Source organism: Notolepis coatsorum (assembly GCF_963971535.1).
Source record: "Notolepis coatsorum genome assembly, chromosome: 1".
In the NCBI taxonomy this organism is placed as follows: domain Eukaryota; kingdom Metazoa; phylum Chordata; class Actinopteri; order Aulopiformes; family Paralepididae; genus Notolepis; species Notolepis coatsorum.
Window position 1 is genome coordinate 302,356,139 of NC_140165.1, and position 13,424 is coordinate 302,369,562.

Below are 13,424 nucleotides of genomic sequence, written 5' to 3' on the forward strand. Positions count from 1 at the left end.
CACCAGTCCACCTTTACAGTTACAACACCAGTCCACCTTTACAGTTAGAACACCAGAACACCTTTACCGTTACAACACCAGTCCACCTTTACAGTTACAACACCAGAACACCTTTACAGTTACAACACCAGTCCACCTTTACAGTTACAACACCAGTCCACCTTTACCACCAGAACACCTTTACAGTTACAACACCAGTCTACCTTTACAGTTACAACACCAGTCCACCTTTACAGTTACAACACCAGTCCACCTTTACAGTTACAACACCAGTCCACCTTTACAGTTACAACACCAGTCCACCTTTACAGTTACAACACCAGAACACCTTTACAGTTACAACACCAGTCCACCTTTACAGTTACAACACCAGAACACCTTTACAGTTACAACACCAGTCCACCTTTACAGTTACAACACCAGTCCACCTTTACAGTTACAACACCAGTCCACCTTTACAGTTAGAACACCAGTCCACCTTTACAGTTAGAACACCAGTCCACGTTTACAGTTAGAACACCAGTCCACCTTTACAGTTAGAACACCAGTCCACCTTTACAGTTAGAACACCAGTCCACCTTTACAGTTAGAACACCAGTCCACCTTTACAGTTACAACACCAGTCCACCTTTACAGTTACAACACCAGTCCACCTTTACCGTTACAACACCAGTCCACCTTTACAGTTACAACACCAGTCCACCTTTACAGTTACAACACCAGTTCACCTTTACCGTTACAACACCAGTCCACCTTTACAGTTACAACACCAGTCCACCTTTACAGTTACAACACCAGTCCACCTTTACAGTTACAACACCAGTCCACCTTTACAGTTACAACACCAGAACACCTTTACAGTTACAACACCAGTCCACCTTTACAGTTACAACACCAGTCCACCTTTACAGTTACAACACCAGTCCACCTTTACAGTTACAACACCAGTCCACCTTTACAGTTACAACACCAGAACACCTTTACCGTTACAACACCAGTCCACCTTTACCGTTACAACACCAGTCCACCTTTACAGTTACAACACCAGAACACCTTTACAGTTACAACACCAGTCCACCTTTACAGTTACAACACCAGAACACCTTTACAGTTACAACACCAGTCCACCTTTACAGTTACAACACCAGTCCACCTTTACAGTTACAACACCAGTCCACCTTTACAGTTACACCACCAGTCCACCTTTACAGTTACAACACCAGTCCACCTTTACAGTTACAACACCAGTCCACCTTTACAGTTACAGCACCAGTTCACCTTTACAGTTACAACACCAGTCCACCTTTACAGTTACAACACCAGTCCACCTTTACAGTTACAACACCAGTCCACCTTTACAGTTACAACACCAGTCCACCTTTACAGTTACAACACCAGTCCACCTTTACAGTTACAACACCACCAGTCCACCTTTACAGTTACAAAACCAGTTCACCTTTACAGTTACAACACCAGTCCACCTTTACAGTTACAACACCAGTCCACCTTTACAGTTACAACACCAGTCCACCTTTACAGTTACAACACCAGAACACCTTTACAGTTAGAACACCAGTCCACCTTTACAGTTACAACACCAGAACACCTTTACCGTTACAACACCAGAACACCTTTACAGTTAGAAATGTATCTACTTCATATTTAAAGCTTATTATAGCCACAACATCATAAACGTTTCAATAGTCTGTACATCATATGCACCATTTCAGGGTAACAGAGCATGAGGTGAGGCGGACCTTTAAAAAAGTGAATATCAGGAAGGCAGCAGGTCCGGACGGCATCCCCGGCCGCGTCCTAAAAGTCTGTGCCGACCAACTGGCCCCAGTATTCACTGACATATTTAACCTGTCCTTAGAACAGGCTGTCATCCCCACCTGCCTGAAGAAGTCCACTATTATCCCTGTACCCAAAAAATCCAAGCCTGCTTGCCTCAACGACTACCGCCCTGTAGCTCTCACCTCCATAGCCATGAAGTGCTTTGAGAAGCTAGTAAAGGGCTACATCTGCTCCTCCCTCCCCATCAACATGGACCCCCTGCAATTTGCATACCGCCCCAACAGGTCCACGGAGGACGCCATATCCCATGTGCTGCACACAGCAGCATCACACCTGGACAAGAGGCAGGGGAACTATGTGAGAATGCTATTCATCGACTACAGCTCGGCATTCAATACCATAGTCCCCTCCATACTCATAGCCAAGCTCAGGGACCTGGGCTTGGGCTATGACCTCTGCCAGTGGGTCTTGGACTTCCTGACTGGCAGACCCCAGGTGGTGAGAGCAGGCAACTGCACCTCCTCATCCATCACCCTCAACATAGGGGCCCCCCAGGGCTGTGTTCTGAGTCCCCTCCTCTACTCCCTGTACACACACGACTGTGTGGCTCAGCGGAGTAGCAATACAATCGTCAAATTTGCTGACGACACAGTGGTGGTGGGCCTGATCTCTGCCAACGACGAGAGGGCCTACCTGGAAGAGGTCAAGGTCCTGGCGGGATGGTGCCAGGAAAACAGCCTCTCCCTGAACGTCAGCAAAACAAAGGAGATGATTGTGGACTTCAGGAGGTCGGGGGTCAAGGACTACAGCCCCCTCAGCATCGACGGGGCACCGGTTGAGAGAGTCAACAGCTTCAAGTACCTCGGAGCCTACATATCCGAGGACTTGACATGGACCACACACATTAACAGTGTGGTGAAGAAGGCACGACAACGCCTCTACTTCCTCAGGCGCCTAAGGAAGTTCCAAGTCAGCCAGAAGATCCTTAAGAACTTCTACTCATGTACAATAGAGAGCATCTTGACCGGCAACATCACCTCCTGGTTTGGGAATAGCACTGCAAAAGACCAAAGCAGACTACAAAGAGTGACACGTTCAGCCGAACGCACAATTGGAGGGGGGCTCCCCACCCTCCAGAACATTTACTACAAGCGTTGCAAGGGGAAGGCTAAGAGAATTATTAAGGACTCGAGCCACCCGAACAACTGCCTCTTTGAACTGCTGCCGTCAGGCAAGCGATACAGGAGTCTCAAGGCGAGCACAGAAAGACTCAGAAGTAGCTTCTATCCCCAGGCCATCAGGCTGCTAAACGAACAATGAATGAACACTACACAACAACAACCACCAAACACACATAGCACACACATCCACACGCACACACTCACTTTAAACAAACACACTGTAGCACCCACTACACACACTTTATAGCACACACCCACTTTAAACAAACACACTGTAGCACCCACTCCCCACACTTTATATTTATGGATGAAGGATTGCACTACAACTCGTACACCTTACTGTAAATTGTACCTAAAATTGTACCTCATCCCATTTCTGCTTTGCACTAGATAGTACTGTACATTAGTACACTGCATAGTATTGTGTATTGTATTATATGGTAACTCAGAACATTGTACATGTCTATACCGAACACTGTGACCTCATTTTCTTCTTCTAAATTCATGCTATATTATGTTATTATGTTATTTGATACTATCTTGTCTAGCACAGTCTCTGGAGCGTAACAGTAAGAAGCATTTTGTATGAAAGTATTCTGTACTTCTGTATGACAACTATTAAAGAACTTGAACTTGAACTTGGAGCTGCTCTTCTAACGCCCTGCGCCCTCTGTGGTCATCTTCACTTCGTCAGATTGTGGGACGGCCCCACTGAACTCCAGGATAGTGGGCGGTGCTGACGCCCAGAGTGGGACGTGGCCCTGGCAGGTCAGCCTGCACTACAACCTACTACTACAAGGGGTGCACATCTGTGGGGGGACCCTCATCAGCACCCAGTGGGTGCTCACTTCTGCTAACTGCATTTTCTCGTAAGTCAGCTGTTATACATCTGGATCTGTACCAATGTGTATCTGGTTACAAAATCAAAACGACCTCCTTCAACAAGCCAAGGAACACGCCAACATCATGTTAAAGGACAGGCCAACATCATGTTAAAGGAACACGCCAACATCATGTTAAAGGAACAGGCCAACATCATGTTAAAGGAACAGGCCAACATCATGTTAAAGGAACACGCCAATATTATGTTAAAGGAACAGGCCAACATCATGTTAAAGGAACACGCCAACATTATGTAAAAAATATATATATATACATTATGTTAAAGGAACACGCCAATATTATGTTGAAAAAAAAAAAACATTATGTTAAAGGAACAACCAACCAACATCATGTTAAAGGAACACCAACCAACATCATGTTAAAGGAACACCAACCAACATCATGTTAAAGGAACACCAACCAACATTATGTTAAAGGAACACCAACCAACATTATGTTAAAGAAACACCAACCAACATTATGTTAAAGGAACACCAACCAACATTATGTTAAAGGAACACCAACCAACATTATGTTAAAGGAACACCAACCAACATTATGTTAAAGGAACACCAACCAACATTATGTTAAAGTAACACCAACCAACATTATGTTAAAGGAACACCAACCAACATTATGTTAAAGGAACACCAACCAACATTATGTTAAAGGAACACCAACCAACATTATGTTAAAGGAACACCAACCAACATTATGTTAAAGTAACACCAACCAACATTATGTTAAAGGAACACCAACCAACATCATGTTAAAGGAACACCAACCAACATTATGTTAAAGGAACACCAACCAACATTATGTTAAAGAAACACCAACCAACATTATGTTAAAGGAACACCAACCAACATTATGTTAAAGGAACACCAACCAACATTATGTTAAAGGAACACCAACCAACATTATGTTAAAGGAACACCAACCAACATTATGTTAAAGGAACACCAACCAACATTATGTTAAAGGAACACCAACCAACATTATGTTAAAGGAACACCAACCAACATTATGTTAAAGGAACACCAACCAACATTATGTTAAAGTAACACCAACCAACATTATGTTAAAGGAACACCAACCAACATTATGTTAAAGGAACACCAACCAACATTATGTTAAAGGAACACCAACCAACATTATGTTAAAGAAACACCAACCAACATTATGTTAAAGGAAAATAAATATTTAAAATAATGTTGGTGTGTTCCTTTACCATAATGTTGGTGTGTTCCTTTAAAAGTCCACAATTGTTCACCATTTGGGCAATTTTACTAGGGCTGTCACAATTTGTTGACTTAGTCGACGAGTACATTTAGTTGATTTCCATATTCATGATCGACGCGTTGTATTGTTAATTGTATGTGCCTTTTGCGGTGGAAATGGCAGACGTTCAAAGTCATAACATGCGCAACGTGTAATCTAACTAATGCGCAGTGAATCACGTTCAAAATAGAATTAACTTCTCTTCGTGATTCTGCCTAGAGCCAGGACTCGACAGTCACAGTTTCGCTCCGGCTGGAAGCCATCATACCCACACTTTACAGTTTAGAAGCAGCTTGGCAGCTCTTGAGCCCTGCATTCTACAGCCTGTGATAACTCCTCTTGGGAGTCGCGCTGTTTCTATGTAAACTCTGCAAGCAACGGGTCCAATAAATGCGTCTTTAACTCTTTCTGCGCCAAAAACTAGAATTCTCGTGTTTCAAATCCAACCATTGAGCGTAGATTTTCCCATTCTAAACACTTGCGCGCACCTGCCTGTGTCTCTCTGGCACCGCTGCCTACGTTATAATTACAATGACGATCGAATCCCGACATTGAACTGGGTCTCTAAGGTGTCTCTCATTGCCTCCGAGAGGGAGGAGATTCCTGCAGCCAGAGGCACAAAGTGAAGCAGTACACAGCCATCTGTCGGAGATTTGCTCGCCTGAAACCTATTGTTTCTCGTATTATAGCCAGACCCAATGCACACGAGTAATGGCGTAATGCCCTGAAGGTGGCAACTCTGCTGGCGAAACCTCTTCCGCATTATTTCCACCCGCTGCTTGCCCGTTTTGCTCATGCTTTCAACGTTATGCTAACTCCTCCAATCACAGTAGATTGTGGGCGGGCGTTATGCTAACTCCTCCAATCACAGTTGATTGTGGGCGGGCCGTGGCAAATCAGCGCCTATTCACATCACAAAGCGAGTCAATTCAGAATGGCTTGTTTCAGTGGGGGGCGTTATTGTCTCAGCTGAATTGCAGAAACGGGACCTGGTACAAATTTCACATTTTGTCAGTGTTGGTACAACCCCACATTGCTTGAAAACAATGCAAAACACTGGAAAAGGCAATTTTTACAATAGTGGACCTTTAACATAATGTTGGCGTGTACCTTTAACATAATGTTGGTTGGTGTTCCTTTAACATAACGTTGGTGCGTTCCTTTTTTTATCCACTTTTTCTTCCCATTTTCTATATATATTTGTTCTCCCATCCCAATTTCGTATTATCCAATACTTCCCTCCCCTGTCTTGAACGTTGCTAGACTATGCCTCCCACTGGTTGGCTGTAGTGAGGACAGAAGCCTTGCATCACGTGGCCCCTCATGTTGGTGCGTTCCTTTAACATAATGTTGGTTGGTACCTTTAGGCACGCAGAAAAGTGGCAATTTTTAAACTTGAACATGAGGACTGCATACTTTTTTTGAAAGGCGTATCTTTATACTTTATACTTATCACTTTGAGTGCTAATTAAATAGAGTAACAGAGGTTTGAGCCTACAGGTCCAAAGTTTATAAAAATCCCACAGAAAGGCGGCTGGGATGCTCTTGCAAAATCCAGCACTAAGCTCCCGCTGACAACATCGTTGTCATTATTAGACCTGCTTGGTGAAGCAACGATGAAACAAATGTAATGATTGTTTCGTTCATCGCATAGGCTATTTAATTTTAGCCTATTTTAATACAATTCAAATAATCATATTGTGATTAGAGGGAATTATTTTCACCGGACATTATGACCGGAGAGATTTAATAGAAAAACAGAAATGTAGTCATATTATTATAGGCTATGTTTTCGTTGTCCTTGTGGTTTGTCATTATCTGATATATATATATTTCGTTGCTATACCCTTTGTAGAAACGAAATCTTAAATATTACACCTTTTCTTTGGTTACTTTTCTTTCAAGAGTTGTTTTAAATTGTAATCATACTGACTGAGCGACCTTTTACGCACAAGCGTCAGATTACCACCCCCCAGGGGTCAGCAACCTTTACTATCAAAAGAGCCACTTTTCCCCCCTCCCACAAAATAAAATGCTCAGGGAGCCGCACAACCTATTTACCCTTAAAATGAAGATAACACAGTGTATAACATTTTATATATCCCCAAGCATACCCCACATTTAGCATAAAACGCCTGACAATTGCATACCCAAAGTAATTTGCGATTTATTATATTTTATACTTATTGCATTAATGGAATTATAAAGCAACAAAAAGAAAGTTTAGACTTTTTATTGCTGTTTTTACCTGTTATAACAAAGGAAAACCTCAAACTCTTATGAAGAGGAGAAAAAATACTGGCTGTGTAGACCTATTTTTAAATAAAACACAGAAGAGGAGACAAAACACTGGTGTCTGTAGACCGACTTTGAAATAAAACCCTGAACTATTCAGGTATATTTGAGTCCTTCCCTTATTTGTGGAACATTTATAAAATAAAAAGTAGTCCACTTTAAAAAAAGACTACCATGTGTACACCTACTTTGAAATAAAACACAGAAAAGGAGAAAAAACACTGGCATCTGTACACCTACTTTGAAATAAAACCCTGAACTATGCAGCTCTATTTGAGTCCTTCCCTTATTTGTGGAAAATCTATAAAATAAAAAGTAAATTTTTCATTGTTAACAAATTTTGCACCACATATCAGGCATACAGGTAAGCCTTTTGTTGACTAAATATCTTAGTTGATGAAATATTTTTTAATTTCAGTGTCACAGTATGACATCGACCAAAAAAAAAAAAAAAAAAAAAAAAAAAGGTAAAGTAAAAAAAAATTTAAAAAATTTAAAAAAAATTTTTTTGGGGGGGGCGAGGGAGCCGCAGCTGATTGGCTAAAGAGCCGCATGCGGCCTCGAGGCCGCAGGTTGCCGACCCCTGCCACCCCCGATATAATGTCGAGCTTTATTGGGTTATTGGGTGCTTGCATTGGTGTACTGTATAACGCTAAACATTTAGTAACGTGCATTTTCAATGATGTAGCCTATATTAGCCGTTATTTAGTTTGTTATTGTTTGTTGCATTAAAATTCATTAGCACCTGCTATAAACAATCCAGCCCCCCCAGAGCTCCCCAATGCCAATTCTCTGCAGACCAGAGAAAGACTTTTGTCTTGTTTACATCAGGGTCCCCCATTTTCAATTCCTAATGACATTTATGACTGAATTAATCATCCATGAAGTTGGGCCTCTAGACTTTGAATGCATTTTTGTCAAAGTCACCCTGCATATGAATAAATACTTAACTATTGGAAATATTTATAGACCACCTGCAGCACCTGCAGAATAATTTAATTCTATTAAAGCTACTTTAAATTCTATTTCATGTAATAATGAACTTATAGTTCTTGGTGATTTTAATAATAACTGGCTAGCTACATCACTAACCAAAGTTAAAAATATATTTCTTAATTTAAACCTAACCCAGTTAATTGATATGCCTACCCGAGTCACAGCTACCAGTGAATCTTTGCTTGACTGGATCCTAGTCTCTCATCCCAACAGATTTTTAAAAGCAGGGGTTTTGTCAGATTGCCTTAGTGATCATTCTATTGTGTACTGTATTTGGAAAATTAGACTACCTAAAGCACCACCCAAAGTGATTCAAATCAGGCAACATAAGAAAATGAATGTGGATCAATTTATCAATGACCTAAACTCAATTAACTGGGATAGGTATCAATTAATACCAAATGTTCGAGACTCTTGGGATTTCTTTTACTCCGAATTTTCTGAAGTGTTGGATAGGCATGCTCCACTAAAATCGGTTAAAGTTAAGGGAAGTCATCTTCCATGGATAACACCAGATCTTATAAGCAGCTTCAGGCATAGGGATCGAGTCTGGGCCAGATTCCGAAAAGACAAGGACCCAGTTGTCTGGGAGGAGTATAAACGGCTGAGAAATGTTAGCAAGACTATGGTCAGAAATGCCAAATCCAATTATTTTAAGGACTCCTTAGCTCGTGATTTAAAAAATCCCAAACAATTCTGGAATAAGATTAAAACTTTAACTGGTGTATCCAAAAATAATATTATTGACCAGATAAAAGTGAACACTATTATACGAGATCCACAGCTGATTGCACAGTCATTCATCCAGCATTTTTCATCTGTCACTGCTGCATCATCACTCGATCCAGTGTCTGATCTCTTCAGTAATAGGCCTCCTGATCATAGCTTCTCTTTTATGAAAATTTTACCTGTGGAAGTCTTTGATGCCATCAATAGCCTAAAAGTAAGTGGTGGTCCTGGATTAGATGGTTTAGAACCTAAGTTCCTCAAACTTGCATCCCATATTCTAATGTACCCATTATGTGATCTGTTTAATATGTCACTGTCCACATTCGAAATGCCTGACATATGGAAGTGCTCTCGTATTACCCCGTTGCATAAAGGTGGAGATGCACTTGAAATGAATAATTATAGACCAATCGCAATTATTTGTTCTATTGCCAAAGTGTTTGAGAAATTGATATATAATCAGCTCTCTAAATTTCTTGACAAGTACAATATTTTATCACCTCATCAATCTGGTTTTAGGTCAAAATTCTCAACATCAACAGCTCTATTAAAGCTTACAAACGACATCTTTTCTGCAACTAACGATGGTAAATTAACTGGTGCAATTTTTATCGATCTGAGCAAAGCCTTCGACTTAGTTGACCACCACCTACTTCTAGATAAACTTCACTCTGTTGGCCTATCACGCAATGCATTACTCTGGTTCAATACATACCTTCATAATAGAAAACAATGTGTTGTCATCCAAGGGTTCAAATCGGATACAATGGTCCAAGAACGTGGTGTGCCGCAAGGTTCAACCCTTGGTCCACTTCTTTTTTCAATATTTATAAATAATATACCTTCTGTCTGTTCTGATTGCAGCGTTCATCTTTATGCAGATGATACAGTGTTGTATACATCCAAAAATAATGTAGCACAGATTCAATCAGCCTTACAATATGACTTTAAGACACTACAGAAATGGCTTGCTGAAAATAAACTAATACTAAACAAAACCAAATCGCACTTTATGATTTTTGGTACTCGGAAAAGACTGAAGGCAACCGAATCTAAGGCATGCGCTATCTTATGTGCCGATAATACACCTCTGCATAAAGCTGAACGCATCAAGTATTTGGGAGTATGGCTTGACCCCGAACTCTCATTCAATTTCCATATTACCTCTACTGTTATTAAAATGAATCGCAGCATTGGAGCCCTTTATAGAGCTAGACATTGTTTTTGCTTCACTGTTAGAAAGAGACTTGCACAACAACTTATTTTGCCATTAATGGACTATGCGGATGTTGTCTATCAAGCTGCTTCCAAAACCCATTTATCACCTCTAAATGTGGCTTACAATAGACTATGCAGATTTGTTCTTGACTGTCCGTTCACAACCCACCATTGTACTATGTATCAAACCTTAGACTGGCCTTCTCCTACTTTAAGAAGACAGAGACATTGGCTGCAATTGATTTTCAAATGTATCCATTCTGACTATCCTGCTTACCTGAAACAGTTGATGGTCCCTTTCTCTTGCACTTATCGTCTAAGACACTCTGTACAGTATTTTTTCACAGTTTCTCCATTTTCAAAAGCAATGGCCAAAAAATCTTTCATGTTCAAAGCCCCTTCGGACTGGAACAATCTTCCGGTGTCCATTCGGTCCATATCTTCATTTTACCTCTTTAAAAATGCTCTTTGTTCTAATTTTATTGGCAAGTGTACATGCTTCCTTGGTGGGGCTCCTGCGCTGGTGAGGGGACGTGGGGCACAGCCGTCCTTTATGCGGGTGTTACGGGTTAGCTAGTTGGCTCTACTCCTATTTTTAGGCAGGGGGGGCCGATTGGTTGATTTGGGGCACTTGTTGGGCAGGTTGATTGCTCCTCTTCTCCTGCCAGTCCTGGAGCTCAATTTCTATTACATCCTGTATTCTACTCACCCTTTGAATGTTTTGTTGGGCCTTTCTCGCGGCGGCTGCCTGGCGGTGTCATCGCGGGGTAAGCATATTTGTTTGCCCTGCGGTGGCAGCGTCATGTGACTGCCGGGGAGTGGGCCTCTTATGATGGAGATTGAGACATATCCTCTTATCCTCTTATCCTCTTATAATGAGACATATCCTCTTACAAATGTGTACTTGTTCTGTTGTGTTTTTGTATGTCCTGTATTTATTAAATTTTTGTTGTTGTATGTCATGTGTTACATTGCACAAAATATGGGACCCTCTCGAAAACGAGATACTGTATCTCAAGTGGTTTTCCCAATAAAATAATTTCAATATGACATACACAACATACAGTACTGTTACATCCAGACATTTATGATATACAAGATATACAAATATACAGTAGTTTATTTACAGACAGAGTTTCTAAAAGATAATATATACATTTGAGGGGGAGGAAACTGTACACTGGTGGGGGACATTTACAGGGGCCAGTTTCAACTTGTTCCTGTTCACGGACGACTCAGCCCTGCTGGTCTCTGACAAGAACAATTTACAGGTTGAAAAAACCCTCAGGTCTATCACCCTATCATTACACCTGGGTAAAACAGAGTCCATTCTCTTCGGTTCAAATAACAAACTCAGCAAGACCGACAGCTTCTTTACAGTGAGTGACAATATTGTCACAAGGAAAGATGAAATTACAAACCTAGGTTCCATCCTAGAGGCAAATCTTTCCTGCGACAAAATGGCATCCAATGTAATAAAAAAAAGTCAACCAACAAACTAGATTCTTGTACCGGATCTCCTCTCTGGTAAACAAGAATACCCTGAAGACTCTGGCAGGAGCACTCATTCAAGGGTACTACGACTATGCTTGCACTTCATGGTACCAAAGCACCTCAAAGCCGCAATCACAAAACAAACTGGTCAGACTACTGCTTGACCTTACTCCTAGAACCTGATAGGTATATTCAGTTCATTACTGTCTAATATTTTACATCCAGCTCCTCTGGGTGCATAGGTCTCCGGAATGTGCCAGTGGGTCGAGTGACCACGCAGGCACCCAGAAATACCTGATGACCTGTGTGACCTAATGTGCATGCATGGCTATATCGGTCCTCCGGCCACAGGCCAGTGAGAGGAGCAAACCAGATTCATGCTTAGACTGCCATATATGACCAAGCCTGTCTGATCATCCATTATACCTAGTGGCTCGCTAAATTTGGAACCCACATAGTATTTAAACCATGATGTGTTTGTCATTCTGGAGCCTTGCAGCCCCCATGGAGGGCTGTGGTCTCCAGGACTGTTCCTCGTTTTCTGTGTGTTCCTGTCAATAAATAGCATCGATTGACTTCACATTTGTTTCCTGAATCTCTGTCCAGCTGGCTCATACATATCAATCCAAAGAACTCAGTTTTATACTATCAAACCCACCTCACCCCTGCCCACTTTGACAACCTACGATGGCTTAGAGTAGACGACAGAGTACAGCAACTTGCAATGGGCCTGGTCTACAAGATACACTACATGACTAAGGTACCTATGTACATGTCAAAATACTTCCCAAAGGTCAGTGAATACCACGATCACAACACCAGAGGGAGCTCCACAAATCATGTTAAACCCAGATTCGGCTCAAACAAGGGACTAATCACGTTTCGCAATTATGCCACATCAATGTGGAATGCCCTACCCAAAGATGTAAAGGAATGTGAATCCCTACCCACATTCAAAACCACTCTCAAAGAGCACCTACAGGAGGCTGCAATTCGAAACTGGCCCCTGTAAATGTCCTAACGCAACCCCCTCCAATGTACAATAAATGTCCTATTAAACCCAATAATACACAAGACCCTATTCTTGGGACCAAGTAAGGTTTTGTCGATAATCCAATGTACAGTTACCCCCCTACCACACCTACCCAACCCCCCCCCCCCCCTCCACCCCACCTACCAACCTCCTACCTACCAACCTCCTCCAATGTACAGTTTCTTCGTCAAATGTATATACTCCCTTTTCTGGACTCTTTTTGTATCACAAACAGTACTGTATTTGTAAATCTGGTATGTCATAAATGTATAGATGTAGCAGTACTGTCTATCTGTATGCCATGTATGTCATATATGTTATGATGAATGGAAAATGGGGGACCCTGATGTAAACAAGACGAAAGTCTTTCTCTGGTCTGTGTAACGGATTTTCTGTGTGTAGGCCTGCCTAACACACGTGGTTCCTGCGTTGTGTTCTGGGCGTGATGTGAAGTGACGAGTCAGCACACAATGGACAACAGTTCAGTCATTTATTCGGTGGTCTTCAATGGAGCCACC

At 41.6% G+C, this 13,424-nt stretch overlaps 1 protein-coding gene across 1 annotated transcript in view; it reads left to right on the top strand.

Moving 5' to 3' along the window:
- The window catches only part of LOC311225559 (chymotrypsin-like elastase family member 2A), a gene marked incomplete at its 3' end in the record, with an annotated part of 98,432 nt that overhangs the window by 16,938 nt on the left and 68,070 nt on the right, over positions 1-13,424 (top strand). The window contains exon 3 of the mRNA XM_084310905.1: positions 3,673-3,847. Coding sequence (XP_084167031.1) covers positions 3,673-3,847 — 175 coding nt within the window. The remainder of the gene's footprint in view (positions 1-3,672; positions 3,848-13,424) is intronic.